This window comes from Apostichopus japonicus, chromosome 13 (assembly GCF_037975245.1).
Source record: "Apostichopus japonicus isolate 1M-3 chromosome 13, ASM3797524v1, whole genome shotgun sequence".
Classification (NCBI taxonomy): Eukaryota; Metazoa; Echinodermata; class Holothuroidea; order Aspidochirotida; family Stichopodidae; genus Apostichopus; species Apostichopus japonicus.
This window is the reverse complement of record NC_092573.1, coordinates 11497019-11518603: the sequence shown is the minus strand read 5'-3', so window position 1 is coordinate 11518603 and position 21585 is coordinate 11497019. Positions and strand designations below refer to the sequence as shown.

Here is a 21585-nt window from a genome sequence, read left to right as displayed (position 1 = left end):
ACAACATCCAATCGGGCCACTTGCAGTACATTTATGCGATTAAACGGCATGACTGTCTACATTTAAATTTTCACCAACCGTTTGAATACTTTACCAGAGCCCAGACACAAGCAAACGTCTATTCCTGACATGAATAGATCCCAAAGAAGGTAAAAGCAGAAACTAGGCACAAAAACTCAATTAGATGTGATAGAATATATGTAGAATGAAACCTTAAAGAGGATACCCTCTGTCAGGTTATGAGGTAATTGTCCTGGCTTTGTCACCTTAAAATCATAGTGGCATGACCTCACTGAAGTCTCACAGGTTTGCACCGACCCCTGACTCAACCCTTCTCTCCCAATACCCCTACAGGCAGTGATTACGAATCATATATCCACAGATAATAATTTCATCCCTAAAAGGTAAGTCAACCTTAAGAAATAAACAAATTTTTGGCGTTAGTGACTGACAATATCTGCAAAATTTAATATGCACAAATGATCCTCCAGAGAGTTTCTTTCACTGGAAACTGAATACAAAACTTCAGCCCGAAGAAAATGCAATAATTATTACAATAAGTATAGCTTGCGGGCTGCCAAAAACAACTTTGTCAAGATATAAACAAAAAAAACTTTTTTTTACCTCCATGGCAAATATGAGGACTTCAAAATGTAATCTTAGGCTATTCTTGATATGGACATGGCGGGTTCAAACTAAGAATAGGAGCTTAAAGACCTCCTTGACATCATAGATTTAAGTTTTGAGAACCAATTCCACTTTTGTTTTGAGGACAAAGTCAGATATTTCACAAATTTCCCAACATCACTCACTATAAAAACATTAATTAGCAAAAAAGCTAGAACTCAGCTTATATAATGTACATAAATCAAACTTTCATTTGCTTATTGTAAATTTAAAAAATTAAAACAAATAAGTGGGGGCAGTGTTTTGATAATTTTAGGGTAATTGCTTTGGTTGCAATAGACTTCCAAAGGCAAAATTCAACAGAGATTAAATATGAAAGGGTCATAATGGCCATTCAAGTTTAATACTGTGATAAATTTAGACTAGCTGCATATTTTATGGAGAAAAAAATCACCTCAGTACATGTACAAACAATTTAAATGGGGAAAACAAATGAAAATCATATTTAATGCTAATTAAACCTGTTAGAAAACATGACAATTTCAAAGTTTGATTTGTAAGTGAAAAATAAAATGGAGTTGTGATCTATCTAGCACAGTTACATACAAGATTATTCATAAGCTTTCCTATGGCAGACACAGACTTGGCAAGCCCCAAGCTGGGGGCATTAATTTAGCATTAATTACAATTAATTTAGCATTAATTAGTAATTTAGCATTAAATACTCAAGACATGAGTTTGTTTGCATGGGGTACTGTATTGGCAGCTGGTACTAGAATAAAACATAAATAAGGTTAACCTGATTAGATAAAAAATTTCTCACGAAAAAAGCAAATTTTAGTTCAAATTGAGATTACACATTGCATCCTACCGATTCATCTTTCATCTACTAGATCTCACTAAATCCCTTTTTTTGTCCCACTTAGTCCTTTTTTCCTACATTATGCTACGAGTCCTCATTAAATAATAGCTTTAGGCAGAATTTTATTTTTGATGTATCATAGAAAAAAAAGCAAAACTGAATGTTAGTAATGACATTTCTATAAACTGTTCCACTTTTCCAGATATTTAAAATATATAATAAAATATATTCATATTTAAAATACATATGCTTAATCTCTGGAAATGCTCCTTTAAATTGAGACTGAATTGATGATGAGTCTGTTACTCCTGAGTACATGCTCCTTCATGTTAACAACCAAAGGGTGTTCTTTTATAACTACTAACGAACATGAGATCACTCCTGCATGATATTCAACACCTTGACGAAGTGGTATTGATGTGTTGTAAAACTTGTTATTTGCAACTATAAAAGTACATACATGTGTGTTAGATTTAGTTGTCCAGCCATTTTAATTGATAAGTCTCAGATGTTTAAAGGGTCATTTCTCTCAAGCTAAAAGTGGTATGGCAATACAACCTGGACAGATAGCAGTGTTTTTTAAGCGGGTAAATCATGCACTACACTAAACCTAGAAACTGTAGGCTACTATAAATCATTCCAAGTCCCTTTCCATATATAGGAGTGTTAGCTCAGTGGTTAAAGCCAGTGCCATTGAATCATAAGGTCCAGAGTTCGAGTCACTCGAAGGTTAATGTATGTCGTCCAATTACAGAGTTGTTGACAATTGACAATTCATAATCATGGACGTTAAGATAAGCCAATTACGGTTTCTTCGCGAGTTCCTGCTCGCAGGAGGATCTAAAATACATACATACATATATAGATACTACTGAGTCTTCTTTCATCCTACCAAAGTCCACTTTCATGTACTAGACCCTAATCTGTCCTCTTTCATCCATAACAGTTTCTTTCATCTACTGCATCGTTTTTTAATCAGTTTTGCTTGTTTCCCAGAATTCCCACCCCTTTAATTTCACTATTATATATATCATGATAATTCTGCCATCATTTTCCCTACCAAAGCACATTCTTCCTTTTCCGTACCTGGTACAGTTTTCTCTTTGCAGCATATGAGGGAGATCACATATATAAGTACATTACACCAGTTAGTGCACTTACCGCAGAGCAATGGTGCATTATTGAAGTAGCGTACAAAGAGCTCAATGTCCAGGGCTGCAGACATTAGAATCACATGTAGATGTGGATGTTTGGACAACAGTTCTCTGAGTTGAATAAGCAGGAAGTCGCTGTACTGATCCCGCTCATGTATCTCATCCTAGAATTTTATGTAAAAAAAAACAAAAAAATTAAATCAAGTTATTTCTAGACACAGTCTGATGTAAAGATGTATCTCATCATACAGTCCAAAGTTTCCTTTAAGGTCCTCAGAAATCATCAGAAAGAAGTGAGAAATACCTCGAAAGGTTCATAAATTACTGTAGATACTTTGAAAAAAAGCAGATATTTTTGGCTATAATGGGATTTGAACCAGCAGCCTCAGATTTAGAAGCTCCTTTTATTTTTCAAGTTTGTTTATAATTTCCCAATCAGCTTTCCATTGTTTCATTTACTTATAATTATAACTTCTGTCCAAAATGGTAGTATGATAAAAGAACTTTTTATTTTGGTATATTACATTGATGAATTATGCATCACAGCAGATTTGGTTGAAGAACACAAACAAGCAAACAGAAGGGGGGGTTAATTTAGAAACAGTGGGCTCCATTGAGCAAGAACTTTAAATTGAATCAGAGGCGGGTTTTTGCAACAGAATACTAATGAGTAGTATATCAATTCATTAAACTTACCACAATAACATGGCTGATTGAACTCAGTGATGTGTCACCACTCATAAGGGTTCTAAGGAGCACACCATTGGTACAAAATGTGAGGAGTGTCTTGGGAGAGACCCTGCGTGTGACAAACAATAGAAACATACTCTTCATTATGCAAATCATGTTTCAACATATTTTACACAAATTTGCATAGCAAAATAACGACAAGATCAAAAAAGAACAATGTCACATAAAGTATTGTTACTAAACATAAGTAGAAGCAATCTGATGAATAATCATATAACACCGAACGATTTCATTTTTGTGGATTTTATCACAAATGTAACTAAAAATGATTGTCAGTTAACACCTGTGTCTAATTCATGGTTGTGTAAGGAATACAACAATCAATGGGATATTGTTGTCTGAGCCGTTTTCCTAACTTTCAGGGGGAAGGAAATTCCTCACAGTATGTCATCTACGAAACTTTATGACACAAAACAACACCCTACAGTAGATCCATGATTAACGATAAATATAAAATCATTTCAAATCATATTAAAGCTGCAGGTTGCACTGACTTTGCGATACTCCACTGGGAAGTGACAATAAAAGATACCTGAATACATATATTTGTGGCATTGCAATATTCCTCTATTCACTTGCACCAGGAATGATGGAAAGATGGAAGCAGGCATTTAACCTTACTACTTTTGCAAATTAATTGGTAGAACATTACACAATATTTGTGGGACACAAAATTTAAAAGTTCAGTTGTAGTCAACTATTGATAGTATTTATCCCATGTATAGTCTATAGTCTCTTTCATGGTTTATACCCCATTAAGGCTTAAATCCCTTTATGTTGTCTTGTTCCCACTACCATCTGCATGTCCCTGTATAGATTAAGACCTGTACAGAACATATCCAATCAAATCTTTTATTCAGAGTGACTCAAAGTTACAACGCAATGCAATCTTGCAGCTTTATCATCCCTGTAGACTAGAGGTGTGTTTTTTTTCTTCAAATAATAAACAATAACAAAAGTTAACAATAATACTAATATGGCAGTATTTATTCATACTGGATCACACTTAAGGGAATTTTTAATAGAACCCCTGACCAGCCAAAGATCCTTCAAGCCATGAATAATTTGAAATGCCAAAAAAAATAACTTATCTTCTGTTACATCTCTATTCTACTACATCTTGAAAGACCGTTTGAGTAGATTGAAGCACTTCTAGAAATGTGATTTATCACTTAGATATATGTAAATTTGCTTCAAACCACTCAGATATCCAGTGATTTGAAGTATTGGCATTCATTCAAGCAACAGAAAATGAAGAGCCTTCCACAATGAAAAAATTAATGGAAAAGTACCCCCAAAGAAACTCGGAAAAAGTAGAATGTCTGGGAAGAAAGGTCGTTGGGGGATGTTCAAGGTGAGAAAGTACAACTCCAAGTATTTTTCCCACCTTTTTTGGCCAATACATCAAACATTTGATATAAATCACAGGAAATCCAAAAGGGGGGGGGGTTGCTAGAGGCTAAAAACATGTCCTTTATTACGTAGATATGTTCCAATGTCATTGTGGAATTAGAGACTATAACCTGGAAAATGTAATAAATGTGTAGACTGTATCCCTTCTACTCTTATGCTGTTTGGCCAACTACTGTATAGATTCATTTATTTAGTTTAATGACAGTCAGAAAATAAAGTTTGACCTCATGGGCCTTTCACCACTACATTAATGTAGTCGAAACTGAAATTAATTCCACGTTTCAATTGAAATCCTTTTCAAAAATAAGGTGAAGAGAGACTTTATATACAACATCAATCAGTTACTTTTAAATCCTGCAAATAAAAATGTTCAGAGCATGAATTGAAAGTGGAAAAAAAATTACAAGGAAATTAAAGAACAATTATTCTAATAATAAAGTACTTATCAGAAGGTACAGAAACTACAAAAATTGAAAGCTGCTGGTGATGATTGCAAATGTTCTGTCAGTTTGTTAACTGAAATATAATTAACGGCATAACAAAAGTACCTGCAAAAGGTCTCATGTTTCTTTCTTTTTCCAAATCAAATGTGCAGCCATGCAGTATGCGGCCTATGTGAAGGTTGTCAAAAGTCATTCAAGTACAATGTGCCAGCAGAAGAACCTTGAAATACCAGAGCTTGTTCCTGGCAGGATCTCTTTCAAAGTCATCAAATAAATATGATACTCTACCCCTCCCAACATCTGATCAACTTGAAAAAATATGTGAATCTGTTAGGAAGTACATGTGCTGTATATTTCTTTACTAATACCCAAAAAAAAGACACACATTAAAAGCCTTCAAGTAAAACTAAACGCTGAGGGAGAGTATTGATACAATTCTGTTTCTTAAAGCCTGTGAACTTGTGAAGCAACAGATTTGATAAATTATTTTCTTTCAACAATCATAATGTGACAATTCATCATCTTTGAAGGTGGAGAACAACTTGCATGACTCATCAGACACAGACTGACTACTATTTCTGTAATTTATTTTATCCATTCTAGCAGGAAGGAAACTTTACAAAATTGCAAAGTTGAAGTAACCTCACTCAGTCTTATAAAGCAAGTATCTTTCTTTAAGTACTATGCACTTCATCTTGGATGCCTGCCACACTTCTTGAGTTATGTTTCCCTTCCCACCCCCACTTTTAGAAAAGTTTTAGCCACTTGTTACAAAATGCCAGTTCATTAAATATCTAATTGCTTAAAAGCAAAATCCCACCTGCAATTTCCTTGAATTATTTCAAAAGCAACATTAATTTGCACTGGCAGAAAAAAGTCAGTGCATTTTTCTGTTTTCTACTGACAAACGGCATTTAGCCATTAAAACAGCCTGAATTTTGATACCTGTGTACCTAATACGTTGTGCTCATATTCAGAAACCAGGAAGAATACAATCATTTGGTAATGTTGGTGGCGCCATACTGGTATTAGAGACCCATTTACGAGTCCTACTCAAACTCGTGGGTTTATGCTCAAAATGACAATTCTAGAAATTGAACCCTTACCTGCTCTCCAGCCTGATCTGGTAACCAACCGTCTGGCCGACAGACTCCCCTCTTTCTGCTGCCACCCTCCCGGAGATAGAGAGAGCAGATAACCTCCGGGGTTGGGTGCAGATAATCCGACAAGCACTTCCGAGTTTGTAACTGGCATCTAATATAAACTGAGGTACCTGTCACACAATAGTAAGAGGAAAGCAGATCCTGTTAAATAGCTTCTAGAGACAAGCATTGAGGTCAACAGCATACCTGTGCATCTCGATGAAGTTCAAACCTAAAATAGAAAGTGATGCCCACTGACCATGGATTTGGATACATATATACTACTTTGAGGCATAAATTCCGTAGCAATGTCTAATAAGTTTATTTTGAATGTGTAAAAGTAAGTTGGCCTGACGTTTCGATCCTAGCAGGATCTTCTTCAAAGGCTAAATGACAAATAACAGTAACAGAAGAGACAAAAACACACACAGAATACAGACAGGTTAATGAGCATGGTGAACACAAAGAGATTGATGTAAGGGGATTTAAGTTTATTTTGAATAACAATTGATAAGTTTTGATTAAATTGATGAAAACTGGTGACCAAACCCAAAAGCAGCTTAATCATGTATTTCTCAGAAAGTAAATAGTGTAGTGGAAAATAGAACATAAGTTTAAGGAATATATATACACGCATCACCAACGGAAATTGTTTTTAAGGGCTTGTAACAATATGTCAAAAGTTATTCTATGTCATCCCAGAATTCACTATAACTTTTACAAATACAGTTGAAAATGATTTGCCCATGGGACTCGATACTGTACAGTATATGCGAAAAGCGACTTGCGAAATGCGACTTTATGCGAAATGAATTTTCATGCATAGACCATTAATCATTCCATCTGGAAAAGAGCACAGTAATTGTTTACCATTGTCTAAAATGTCTCATGAATTATTCATTTATATAAAATTACAGATCTATTAGTCCAGGTATAGTGAACTTTACCTACGTATTAAGACACTTTAAGAAGGTACGTAGACTTGGAACAGGGTAGTAAATCTTTCATATAACTTTCTCAATAAGTGGACTTAAGGTAACTTCAAATCAAGGATCTTTCAAATTACAATTTTAAAACAATTACGAAATGAAATACCGATGGCAAAAGACAAAGTACCTACAAAACTATCAGAAAAGATGACTAGAGTGGGCAAGTATCCAACTTGTTAAATGTCACTAATTGTTTTTTTTTAAAGTATCTTGAGGGAAACGAGGGATCTAATGAACAGTGAGGTACAGTATTAGCAAACTGCTCTTGAAATGACCTCCATCATGAATAGTACAGGGTAAGTTCAATGTATACATATATGCAGGTCCTATGTCAGGACAGTTGGCCTACTGTAAATTGATAACAAATGTAGTTTGATGGGCACTTGAGAAGCTACTTTAAGACATCAGTCATGTAACATTTCAGCCCTTCACTATCTAAACAATATCAATGAATTTTATCTTGTAACTTAATTATTTCAATTGATTACTAGCAAGATAAACATACATGCACAGATGTGTAATTTGTTCCTACAGTCTGTGGATGAGGCGGGGGGGGGGGGGCACAAGCCTGATTGTGCTGATTCTTCAAAGTAAATCCTCCAAGTTACAAGCAATCTAGAAATACCTAGTACCGTTGCAGGCCCATGCATACATACGTGCTGAGAAGAGGCAAGTAACCCATCATGGTTCTGAGTTTCAAGAGCAAATAGTCACTTTGCAAAATTTACCTGTGCAATTGCTTTCAGACTGAGTATGCATCAAAAAATTACCAATTTGCGAACGGGAATAGTGCTTCTGTGACGATTAATTTTCAAGCTCTGCTTTGGACTTCATCATCTGGAAGAAGCTTAGCATCTCAACATGCTATTCGGTCCAGTGTTATATGAATTAAGCATCCTTTTGACTTTCACAAATAATATTTGATCGGGTTTGTGTTAGGCACTATCCTTCTTTACGTAACCTATAACTTGCACTCACTCAATTTTTGACCTTTTAAGTTTACATACGATCTTAACATCTTCAAAGCTTTGTTGTCATGAACAATACATATCGTTTTTAAAGACTGATCTTTAAAAAACAAAAAAAAAACATAGAGAAGACACTAACTTCTTCCTCAAACGTTGTCCCTGTAGTGGGTAAACAAAAACATAAATATATCATTATAAATTATATTAATATAGAAATTTTATTTCTGAAATCCTTGTACCTGTGTGGTTTTTCCAGATCCGGTCTCACCAGAAATGATCGTCACCCTGTTGTTTGTAATCAATCGGATGATCTCATCTTTCATGGCAAATATCGGAAGACTTTTACGAAACTCATCCAAGTCTGACTTTCTTCTCGCTGGAGGAGTCTGTGGTAGACCGCTGTTTAACCTACCCGTGGTTTTGGCCATCTCTCGGGCTGGATTGCCTGATGACAAAACAAAGCTCCAAGTGAAAATTGGAAGAATTGTGCCATTTTTTGGGCTTTAATTTTGAGAGTCTCACCAGAATTGCAATATGATGATATCATGGAGATTCTAAAGGTTTGTCCATAAAATATAGAGAACAATGCATATGGTATACACTGAATTGTAAGACACAAAATTGTACAAATGTCATGTATTTGGTATGAACTCACTAAACATGGAGCTATATCAGTTATTGCAATCACACCTGCAGATAGATCGTTCATTAGTCACAGAGGTTGGTCAAAGCTATGACATATATGCTGCTGTAATAAGCATGACATTACAAGGTGAAAAAGAAAAGACTAATTCATGTCTTCAAGAAAGAATCAATTTTAATAACCATTATCAATGGACTCGTTAATTGTAAATGCCATAGGAAGAACATCAATTGATGCATTTTGGGGTAAAGCACTTGAAATGTGAGATATTAAATATTAAATACTAATATTAAATACTGGATATATGGCATGGATAATGAAGGTAGTTTATAATATCATGTGTTAATTGCAATGATAGGGTTATAATATGGAGCCCTTGAATGCCATCCTGTCACAGATTGATGCACTCACAACTCTAAATTCTCACAAAAAATAATTAGAAATGAGAATTTACAAGGATCTATCAGATGAGGAGGAAGGAGGAAAGAGGGGAAGAGGAGGAGATGGAGGAGACTATGAGAAAATTGAGAGGAGGAAGTTGAGGGTGAGGGTGAAGAGGCTGAGGGGAAGGCACGGAGAAGCTGAGGAGAGTAGATGCGAGCAGAGAAAAGAGAGGGTGATGGATCTGCCCATGACTACAAACAATGGGTCTTTCGGCTGAAATTAGGTACTTGTAGTCTGGCAATCAATTTGATTGGTGAGCGTTGAGATATTTAAAATCAGTTTGTCATAAAATAATTATAGTAGTATTGACATAGTAAACTAGATCTATTTGTTGTGTGTTTAGTCAACCATTGCAATTTAAAAATAATTTTATAAGTCAAACCAAATTCATCATTTCAAATTAAATAATATTTGAAGTCATCATAGCATTCTGTTAAAATATGTGCTGATAGGCTTGCTAATTCTGCAAGATCCCTTTCATGCCCCAGAGTTTACATTTTACACATACATGTCCATGTAGAACTTGATTACAATGATAAAGTTTTCTGCCTGTGACCTGTATTCATTAGACCGCAGTATCTGTATATTAAAAGGATTGTCTGGTGGCCCAAAGAAGTTACCTTAAAAGATTATAATTTTCCAAACATGTTGTCAAAGTATGAGAACGCTAATGTTGCGTTTCAAAGAGAAACGATTTTTTAATCGTTAAGGATGGACATTTCCAATATGATTTGAACAGTACAGAACGTGCGACATAACCCACGCTCCGTACAGTACCTACAGTAATCAAAACAAAAACCGCGTTTGTATACAGATTAATTTCTTCCTTAATTTTCCGTGAAATTTCTTATAAATTAGATATGTTTTCAAAAACTCCTTAAGCCACCATATATGAAGTAGATCGGTGGTTTCGTGGTCTTTTTGTAACACAAGATAGGTTTTAATAGCAGACTCTTCGTTGTTTATACATCGCGCTATCCAGCTCCAACGCGAAGAAATATTCGCATGTAGGCTACTCTAACGTTTACAATCAGACAGTTCTGCGAAGCCTAAGCTTCTCGGTGCTACATTCTGCTCTGACATCGATTCTGCCAAGTTTCATCTTTCGGTGTTCCGAATACTTTTCAGGTTTCTTTTTACTGTTAATTTGATCCGTGAACATTATTTCTGCGATTTCGAAGAACAGTTTATGAACTGTGGTTTGAATGTGAGAGTATATCACATGTGCAACGCTATACGTATGACTGGGCATAGTAGGCTTTAACGTTCGCGATATGTACATTATATGTTTTAGGCAATCACCTGTGCGTGTACACGTGAGAGTGTATTTGCTGTGGAAATGGGAGTGCTAACTTCAAGTCGCCTGTTTTGCCTATTTGCCAGCACTACATCAATCACCATACTGATGCGTTCGAACAAACAGTACTTTTGGTGAGAAACTGGTGAACTTGAAAACCAGATTTCTACAAGAAGAAAACGTCCGATGGGGACAATTTTTACATGGTTAGAAAGAGAAAAATAATAACTACAAGGACAATGTATCAAAATCTTCCACCAGACAATTCCTTTAAGTTGAAACTGGTACATTGTGAAATTAGGCCTTTGCACAAGTTTGGGAGAAAGACTATCATATTTTCCAGAGTACTAAATGTAAGTATTTCACTATATTGCAATATGGCGCCAGTTCATATAATACAGTAGTTTATATGAAACAATTAAAGTACACGTACAATGATAAAATATTTTCTTTAATTATTTATACAACTGAGAATTTTTTAAAGTAAGGGGGAAAATCATATAATTCTTCACACATCACATCACATGTGACACGTAAGTATCATAGACCTCTGGGAAATGACTTTGAACCTTGATATTTTCCAGATGAGGCCCAATTTTTAGCTGTATCTAGGAGATGTTCACTACCATTATCTCTAACAGATAAGATTTATGAAGATCAGGAGACTGGTTTCATTTGCTTTTAAATTTTTTTTTGGGGGGGGGTGGGGGGGGGAGACCTGTTATACAGTGCCACGTACAACAAATGAGAATTTGTCTTAATTTACAATTAAAGGTTGATGCCAAAAGTGATTGTTAATAAAGTTTTACCAAATTTATAACAAAATGGAGAAACGTTCTCTCTTACTAAATTGTTGACTTCTCAAGAGTATCTGCGAAAACTAGATTTAAAACGATACAATTTATAGAATTGACCCGGGTTAATACAGTTTATTGGCTTAAAACACTATTGAAGTAGGTATAGCATAGCTCCTCCCCCAACCCCATCCTACCCACCTCCCAAAAAAATAGAGGATCTGATCTTCTATTGATATACTGTCGTCAAAGATATCCCTGACACTTAAGAGGAAAAAGAAGGCCATGTCTGGCTATGACCTGACAGACTGAAGTATCTTCTACTGTTTGTGCAAGTTAACATGTACTTGAAACTGATATTAACATGCAGGGACTGTTAATTGCAGACTGCCAAGCGAAGGCCAGTAATCATACATAATTGATAGAGGCAAGGCTGTATAGTAGATAAAACATTCCTGAATTAAAATGTGGAGAAATCATTACATTTAAAGCTGTGTGAGGGTTCTTTCAGTTGCTCCAATGTGTTAGTCTAGCTGAAAACTAAGCCTATACAGTAGCTACAAATAAAAGTGTTGTCAGCAGTGCAAACAAAATTAGAACCTACTGTATGCTTTGGTCAAGTGGATAAAGGGAGTGGCATTTAAGAAGCAACCGGATAATGGGAACATCTGGAAGGTCACTGCCAGTTCAAGCCCAGCTGCTGACCGACTGAACAGTGAGGTGGAACTTTTATCTCTAAAGGAGAAGTCTGCAGTTTTTTTTCGTATCTGAAATGGTCTTCCAAATTGTAACAAATGAAATGAGCTAAAACATATGAAATGTACTGAGGAATTTGTTACAATTTGGTGGTGCAACACTTAATCATCAAAGATAAAAGTAATATTCTGCAAACATAATCTAGCTTAAACTTTCTTTGCCCGCAAAATATAGTCGCACATGTACAGGGAATACAACTCAACAGTTTTTAAATGAAAAAAAAAAACAGAATAAACATTGCATAAAGTTTGTGTGATGTTCTGTACATTTATTTGATTAAACTGCACTAGATTTGGAATAGTCAACTGGTGGTGACCAGATAGCTCTTGTCAAACCTATAAGCTAGATTAGGAGTGTAAGCTCAGTGGTTAACGCCTGTGCCTTTCAATCATAATGTCCCAGGTTCGCGTCACTCCAAGATTAATGTATGTCGTCCAGTTACAGAGTTGACAATTGACAATGCATAATCATGGACGTTAAATATGAATCTAAGAGACTGACTTAGGTCAGCTTGCGGCTTTGATAAGCCAATGATGGCTTCTTTGCGAGTTCCAAGCTTGCAGGAGGATCTAAAAAAAAATACATATTAATACATATCCACTTAAATGTGTGACTTAATGGTACGTACTGTGTATGCCTTTATACTGGTATATATACGAACAACCTTTACACATTATAACCAAAATACAGCTTTAAAGAATAAATGCAGATATGCATTCCCCCTTACACCATTACTTTTATCATTTATTATTTAAGTTATCCCTTATTTCGAAATTAATTTCCACCCACCTCCCCCCCCCCCCCCCTCTCTTCCTCAACCTTTCATACCCTTACTATTCCCTCTCAAAAGATTTCAAACAAAATTAAAGATGTGACATTGTGAACAGCTACTGTATAGTTGTCAAAAATAAGCTCACTTTGTTATAAGAAAATATGGATGACAATTCTTTTTCCAGGTAAATAAAGTTAATTAATGACAAACACACTCCTTTAAAGAAGGTGATGAGCTAAGCCATTTCCTAAGAGCCATGTTGTACATCTGCATCTCAGATCTAGTTACTTGATATTTTCTTTCCACAGATTTACCTTGAAACCCTTCAAATATGATTTGACAATATATTCAGCCATCAACCTGGGCCCCTCTGTCTGAATAAGTTTTAAAAGTCATACATATGATTACAGCATCCGTCTCTTTTTGTTTTTTGAATTTGATGAATAATAATTTACGAAACATACCAAGTATTATTCAAAAGTCAGAGTGTGATTGACCGAATAAGACACTCACCCTCCTAAGAATATTTTAACAAAGTAATAAAAAAAAATTACTGATGGCTGATGCCGAGCAAAGTACTGTAATTAACAAATTCGATTATAGGGTTTCATAAATCAACATCAATTTTTTTTTACGTTGCCCATGCAGACTCATTCCAAAGAAATATTAATCCTCATCGAATGCAATTTGTGGCAAATTTACAAACTTTGAAAGTTTTATCAAATTTTACTTTATTAATTGAAATTAAACTTTACTGTCTTCTTGTTGCCATTAAAGTAATGAGCTACATTGGTTTTAAATTTAATTATTATCAATTAGCATCTTAAAATTTATCAACAAGAACTCAGTTCTGCTGCCTCTTTTGGGTAAAATACAAAGCTACTGTATATAGTTTCAGAAATAGAAGGTTAACGATGGCTAACTCTGCCTAAAATAGGCGCTTCTATTTGAAAATATCGAAGTTCACAATATAATTAATAATAATATTCAGCAGAACTGTATGCAACACTTTGAAAGAAACCCTTAAGGGCTTATGGATTACAACTTACACGTCGGGTGGCTTCCAATTCAACATTTTCACTCAAATTTGGAATCTTTTCAATTTTAGATAATCATTTCAGATGGGGAAAAACAGTAGATTGCTCTTGGATGAAAAACCCATCTTACTATGACCGGGCCGGGCATCGAACCCGGTACCTCCCAATTGCTAAGCCTCATTGCTTCAAATGTCACCACCTTTATCCACTCGGCAACAGAGCACCGGTATAAATACTTGACATAAATGTGCATTTAACCATTCATGTTTTAAGGACAATTTATCAATTCATGAAATAGTCTCAAGTTTGTTGTACTGTTTTTCAAATGTTATGAATTACAAACATGATACAAATTTATACTGTACAGAAGGAAAAAAAAATATATCACTATTTTAACTGACTTACTTTTGGCTTCCTTTAGCATTAATATTATCATAGTGACCCCAAGGCTACCTGCACATTACAATCTTGTAATTGCTTATTTGAAAACTATTCCACGATAGTTGTCCAGCTTACTGTATTTATATATGTATCAAAAGCTGAAATCCTTTTCAAAATGTGGATTACAAAGCTGGTGTGTTTCAAGTATAAATTTGCTTTCTGATTTTATGATCTCTGGATCAGTCTGGACAGACTCAACTTGTTAGTGTGTCCTTTTTTCTCGATGAGAGAAAGCAAGTGTATCGATGCAAAAACTGACAATTCTTCTCCAAATACTAATGGAGATAAACGACCAGATTGAACACATGTGACCCTGCATTGAGGTCTCGTTTCAGGGAACAGAAAAAGACCAAATTTCTAAATTCTCTGTATCCTTAGAAGAATGAATGTTTCAAAATCACAGAAGGATTTTCAGCCACAGCACCGGTTATTGCACAATTGATCATCCTGTTGGAGATGTTTATATTGGCTCTTACAATTTCTTTTATACAAAGTACATTGTACATGTTAAATTTATTAAGTACCTGTACCTCTTCTCTCATAATTTTGATGGGTCTATAGATTCATGCAATGTTAATTAAATGCTTGTTTACAGAGAAAACAGACCTCAAGACTTTCAATCATCTGTGACCACATTAATTCAACAAACTAACGATTTAGGTTAAATGCTCACCTCCCATATTTCTCTTTTTGAGGTACAAGTTTGGTTAATACCCCTTCAAATCAACTAAACCAGCTACTTTAGTTTATAAATAATTAACTTGGATAATAATTTGAGGTAAATGTTTGGTTAATACCCCTTCAAATCAACTTAACCAGCTAAATGAGTGTTATTTTGAGGTACATGTTTGGTTAAATATCCCTTCAAATCAACTAAACCAGCTAAATCCCCAAACCTTAACCGGTTTGTGAATTAACGAGCGACGTACTCACCTCATATAACCTATGCATTACCGTATTAACCTCGCTCTAGCATCTGGCAATTTGTCTGTATGTAAGTGTGGCCATCTCCCTTCCGTAATTTCCAGGCCGCAATGGTGCGGCACCGGACGGAGAAGGGGGAGAGGATCGACCAAGGGGCGGAAACCCCGAGGATACAACCAAAAACATTCTCACCTGAAGAGGCCCTAGGTGGGCTGGTGTGGGTGACAGGTGGGTCCTGAGTGGGCCCGAAGTGGGTCCAGAGTGGGTCGTCGGTGGGTGTAGGCGGGACCCCACGACATCCCTCGAAAATTCCTGGGGGGAAAGGCCGACACATGGTCATATCTGCGTGGCCAGTTCCCCTAGTATCCGAGGAGGGTATCCGACGTGGTTGTATGGTTCCGTCCGCGAGGTCCCCCATAGTGGGGAGGCGGGTCGGGATGTTATATGAGGTGAGTACGTCGCTCGTTAATTCACAAACCGGTTAAGGTTTGGGGAATTCACAGCGCGTACTCCCTCACCTCATATAACCTATGCATTTGTGACACAGGAGCCCTGGCGGTGGGTCGAGGATCTCGCGGGCGGCGGACCTAGGGCCGCTCGGGCAAAATCCCCTTCCGTGGCAGGGGTGTTTGTGAGATAACAGGCGACAAAGGAAGACGGGGTCTTCCAGGCCGCCGCCTTCATAATATCTTCCAGGGGAACCCCCCGGAACCACGCCCTGGACGTGGCGTGGCCTCGGACGTCGTGCGCCCGGACGGGTTCCCCAGGCTGGGTGTGGGCACGAATTAAGTCGGCCATCCACCGTGAAATGGTGTCCTTTGAGGCCGGGGTGTAGGGCGACCGCGGTAAAATGAAGAGCCTGTCCGAGGTACGTAGCTGTTTGGTCCTCTCTATGTACCACTTAAGGGCTCGGACAGGGCACCAGCGCTTGTCTTCCGCGATTGACGAGGCTTGTGACAGACTCGGTAGGAAGATCTCGTTCGGGGTAAAGGTTACTGATTGGTTCTTTGGGAGGAAGTGAGGGTCAGGTAGTAATCTGACTCCTCCTGGTTCGAACCTCGTGAACCCCCGTTGGAGGGTGAGCGCGTGGAGACAGCTTCTGCGCCTGGCAGAGGCGGCCGCGATCAGAAACAGAGTTTTGTGTGTTAGTTTGTCCAATGGAGCATTGTGTAACGGCTCGTACGGAGAGCCCGCAAGGGTCGTCAGGACCTCGTGGAGGGCCCATGACGGGGCCAGGCGGCGCCTGGGAGGGCGTCTGTGGAACATGCCCCTTAAGACCTGGCGGAGGACCGGGTTGGTTCCTACTGAGGAGCCATCCGAGAATCCGCTGTGAACCGCTGCTATTGCGGAGCGGTAATTTCTAATTGTACTTATTTGCTTCCCTTCTCGGAAGAGTTCGAGTAGGAAGGCCGCCACCTGGTCTACTGAGGCCTCCACGGGATCAGCAGCGTTGTCCCCGGCCCAAACATAGTATCGGTGCAGTCTAGAATCGTATGTTTTAACCGTGGACTGCCGGCGGGCATCCACTGCAATGTCCGCAACCTCCGGTGGAAACCCCGCTGTCTGGAGCGAGAGCCGGAGAGTTTCCACGCAGCTAGATGGAGGCTCGTGATGTCGGGGTGGGTTATGTGGCCGCTCCGTTGGGAGAGGAGCTTGGCGGCCGGTGGGAATTTGTATGGTAGGTCTACCAGCATTTCGATGATGAGTGGGAACCATGCTTGATTGGGCCAGCAAGGTGCGATCAAAAGCATGTCCGCTTCCACGTCCCGAAGCATCGTGAGAATTCTGCGGAGTAATCCCAGTGGGGGAAAGGCGTACATGGAGAGGCCCGCCCATGAGACGACTAGGGCGTCGGTCTTCCAGGCCTGCGGGTCGTGGTATCTGGAGCAGAACGTCGGGAGTTTGGCGTTCTTGGCCGTCGCGAACATGTCGACGGACGGCCTGCCGAACAGGTGGAATATGTGGTCGGACCACGTTCGGGAGAGCTCCCATTCCCCATTGTCTAGATACCCCCTGGACAGTGCGTCTGCCAGTATATTGTCTTTCCCTGCTAGGTGGGACGCCCGTAGGCCGATCCGAAGGGAGTCGCAGAGGACGAGCAGGTCCCATGTCCTGCGTAGGAGGGCCAGGGATCGAGTGCCCCCTTGACGGTTGATATACGCCACGGTCGTGGTGTTGTCTGACCGGACCGTGACAGTGTGGCCCGTTAGGTGGGTTGCCCAGTGACGTACGGCCCTCAGGACCGCTTCCGTCTCTAAAATATTGATATGGAGACCCCTCTCGGGCTCCGCCCATTCGCCGGCAACTGTGTGTGTGCCCCATACCGCTCCCCAGCCGCTGAGGGAGGCATCCGTCGTGATCGACGTTGTAGGGGCTGGGTTCCGGAAAGGTCGCCCTGCCGCGATCCTGTCCGACTCTGCCCACCACGTGAGAAACGGGCGAAGCCCCGTTGGAAGTGGGATTGGCGTTGCCGCCGACGACCGATCCGGGGCATAGTGTTTGAGGAGGTGCCGCTGGAGCGGCCTCATTCTGAGTCTGCACAGGTCTAGAAGGTCTGTGAAGCTCGCCATCTTCCCCAATAGGCGCTGCCACGTGAGCGCTGGGGTATTCCGATTGCCTAGTATTTTTCTGGCCGTGGCCACTAGGCTTGCCGTTCTTTCGGCCGTCGGGTAGACCATGCCGCTGGCGAGGTCGAGACGGGCCCCTAAGTATATGATCGATTGAGTGGGCACGAGGTTGGATTTCTCGACATTGATTAACCACCCCAGTTTCGTCAGGAGGGAGACGGTGGCGTTTGTACTGGCGAGAGCCCCTTGTTGGGAGTTGCCGAGTACTAACCAATCGTCTAGGTAGGCGAACACCATTACCCCGTTTCGGCGGAGGTGAGCCAGGACCGCCCTTGTTACCCTGGTGAAAACCCTGGGTGCCGTGGAGAGGCCAAATGGTAGCGCTGTGAAGCGGTAATCTATGGCCTTGTACCTGAACGCGAGGAACCGCTGGTCCTCGAGTCGGATGGGGATATGTAGGTAGGCATCCTTTAGATCGACGGAGGATGCCCACATCCCTGGGCGCAGTAGGTGGAGGATTGATGTGAGAGTCTCCATCCTGAACCTCTCCGGTCGGATGAACCTCCTGTTGAGAGGTCTGAGGTTCAGGATGGGCCTCCAAGTCCCGTTCTTCTTCGGCGTGAGGAAGAACGAGGACCGGAAGAGGGGGCCGTCCGCGTTTGCGGTGGTGACCCGCGTAATGGCGCCTTTTTTGAGAAGACTGTTGATCTCGTCTTCGAGGGCGGCCCGCTTTTCCGGTATCTCGGGTACTGGCGTGGTTGCGAAGAGGCCATATTGGGGTGGGGTAGACGAGAACTCTATCTCGTAGCCCCTTTTTACCACGTCCAGTACCCAGGCTCCTGGGTCGATTTTCTCCCAGTGAGCCCAGAAAACTCTTAGTCGCCCCCCCACCTTGGCCTTGGCCGCTACGGTGGGGTGGGCATCCCTAGGGCCGTTTACCGCGCCCGCGGCTTCCGCGGCTTCCGCGGTATTGCGGGCGGTACGGCCTGTGTTCGGGCCGCGAAGGAGCGGAATGCGTTCGCGGAGCGCCCCGACTCTGACTGTAGCTGGATCTTGAGCGGCTACCTTGTCTTGAGTCAAAACGTGGGCGCGAGGATGAGGTCGGGCGGGACATATGCTCATCCGCCTCCCTCAGAGACTTCATCCTCTCTGCCTCCTCCCGGAGTTTGTCATCGAACTTGCCGCCGAAGAGGTCGCTGCCCAGGATCGGTAAGTTGCGGAACGCGTCCGCCGTGGATCTGGACGACCAATTCAGGGAGTTCAGAACCAGGTCCCGACGTGTCAAGGTAGCCTTAACCGAGACGCGGGCGAACTGGTCTAATACCATCCTGGAAACGGGTCCCAGGAGGGCAATGATGGCGGCGGTATCTTTGCGGGAGATACCCGATGCCTGGGCCTGTTGGAACGATCTGTTCAATAGCTCGGCGAAAAGTAATAGGGCTGACGAGTACTTCATCCCTGCGCGGGAGGCCCTATCTACGTCGAACAGGGAGGATTCTAGGGTCTGTGCACCCTTCTCCCTGAACTTGTCTTTGCCGTCTAAGGCACCCGCCGACCGAAGTCTCTCCTTCACTTGAGGCGGGATTTGGGGTGGCGTGAAAAGACTTTCCCAGTCTTCGTCGCCCACGTGGAAAGTGCGATGGGCTGATCGCTGGAAGGCTGTCCAGCGTTTCGCCTGTGCCACCGCCTCGAACCGCTCTCTACATTCCACATCCACCGGGATGGAGGCTCGAGGCTTTTGGGTGGCCGCGTTCAAAGTGAGTTTGGATGCCGGCCCCTCGTGGGCCCGCGCATCCACCCTTTCCTCGAAGCCGAGGACTCTGCGGAGTACTGCCGTCGCCTTCTCAAAGGCTTCCGCCGAAATTTCTGTACCCCGTAAGGGTTCTTCATCCTCCGCCTCGGAGTCTCCACTGAGGAGGCGGGCACTAGCTGCGATTGACAGCGCATCATCAGCTCTGGAGGAGACGTCGTCCCAGGGATCTGCCTGGGCCTCCTCAGGGGCGAGATCGTCCGTAACCGGTGCTGGCGGTGGCGCCGGTTGTGGTGGAATTGACGGAGCCCCTTGTTGTTCCGGGTCCTGTTGACTCGGCTTTTGTAGCAATTGTCCCAGGAGGTCTTTAACCTGGGAAAGGAGAGCCTGCCCCGGATCTGGGGATTGTCTCCTCTTTCGTTTCTTGGCCCTGTGTCGCCCAGAAGAATGTCCGCTCGAGGACGAGGGCGACGAGCCAGACCTCGACCTGCGTCGAGGTCGCCGGTGTCTTTCCCGGCTCCTACCGCGGCTACGGCTGTGGGTACGGCTTCTGCTTCGGCTTTGGCGCCGTTCCGTACTCTCCGGGGAGAACCCCGAGAAATCTCTCCGGTTGTGGTCCCACGACCCCGGAGTTGAAGTAAATAAGTCCGCCACCGCTTGTCTTCGGGGGCTTCTGGACTCCACGTGGCCTGAAGTGGACGGACCCTCCTGGGGTCGCGGCCGTGGCTGAGCTGACGCCGCACGGGAATTAGCTCCATCTCGTATGGATACCCGTTCCTGAGGAGGGTTTGAGCCATCTCGTATGGCGCCCTCCGTTCCCCCATGTTTAGGGCTTATGCCATCTCTTATGGCCGCCTGGGGTTCCTTCGCCGGCGGCTTCTTTTTCCCCTGCTTTGAGGAAGCCGCCTTCTTTCTTTTTTCTGCGGCTTTATCCGCCAGCCAGGTACCGATCAAATCCCAGCGCTCCTGGGTCCAGTCCTGGCAAATGGAGCAGGTCTGCTTACTCCCGCATGGGCGACACTTTGGGCATAAATCATGCTTATCCCATGCTTTGAACGGACGGAACTGCTTACAAGAACGGCAGTTTTCCATCCTTTTTTTTTTTTTTTTTCCGAGAAATCTCCGAAAAATTTTTCTTTTTTTCGAGAAATCTCCGAGACCTGAAGCTGTGAAAACTAAATCAAAAACAGTTACTTTACTGCAGAATGAAAACGTACACGGCTGCTGTACGTGAACAGCAAGAAATTCGTATCTAAACCAGTACGAAAAATAAACAAGGCAGTTACTTTACTGCAAAGGGAAAACGTACACGACTGCTGTACGAAAACAGTATGAAGAACTAAACAAAGCAGTTACTTAACTGCAAGTAAGCCCACGTACACGACTGCTGTACGTGGAAGTAAATAAACGCTAGGGGAACGCTACACTAAGGTGCGGGCCTAGCCACGCTACGTGAACCACGTTCACGAGGTAAACCAAAAAAACGTTCGAAAATCACGAAAGAAAAAACGTTTCAAAGACAAAAAGCAGTTCAAACGTGCAGGACGTTGAATAGATGAAAAAGAATTACAAAAACAACGATAAACTTTAGACGAAGTAATTGAAATCTTAGGATTTAGTGAGAGCAATAAGAGAGCGATACTTGCGTAACAGCTGGCAATTACGGAAGGGAGATGGCCACACTTACATACAGACAAATTGCCAGATGCTAGAGCGAGGTTAATACGGTAATGCATAGGTTATATGAGGTGAGGGAGTACGCGCTGTGAATTGAGTGTTATTTTGAGGTACATGTTTGGTTAATACCCCTTC

At 41.3% G+C, this 21585-nt stretch overlaps 1 protein-coding gene across 2 annotated transcripts in view; it reads right to left on the bottom strand.

Moving 5' to 3' along the window:
• The window catches only part of LOC139979048 (3'-5' RNA helicase YTHDC2-like), a 106596-nt gene that overhangs the window by 56349 nt on the left and 28662 nt on the right, over positions 1 to 21585 (bottom strand). For both annotated transcript variants that reach the window (XM_071989686.1, XM_071989687.1), the window contains 4 exons: positions 8588 to 8793; positions 6356 to 6522; positions 3340 to 3442; positions 2651 to 2807 (listed from right to left, as the gene is read on the bottom strand). In XM_071989686.1, coding sequence (XP_071845787.1) covers positions 2651 to 2807; positions 3340 to 3442; positions 6356 to 6522; positions 8588 to 8793 — 633 coding nt within the window. The remainder of the gene's footprint in view (positions 1 to 2650; positions 2808 to 3339; positions 3443 to 6355; positions 6523 to 8587; positions 8794 to 21585) is intronic.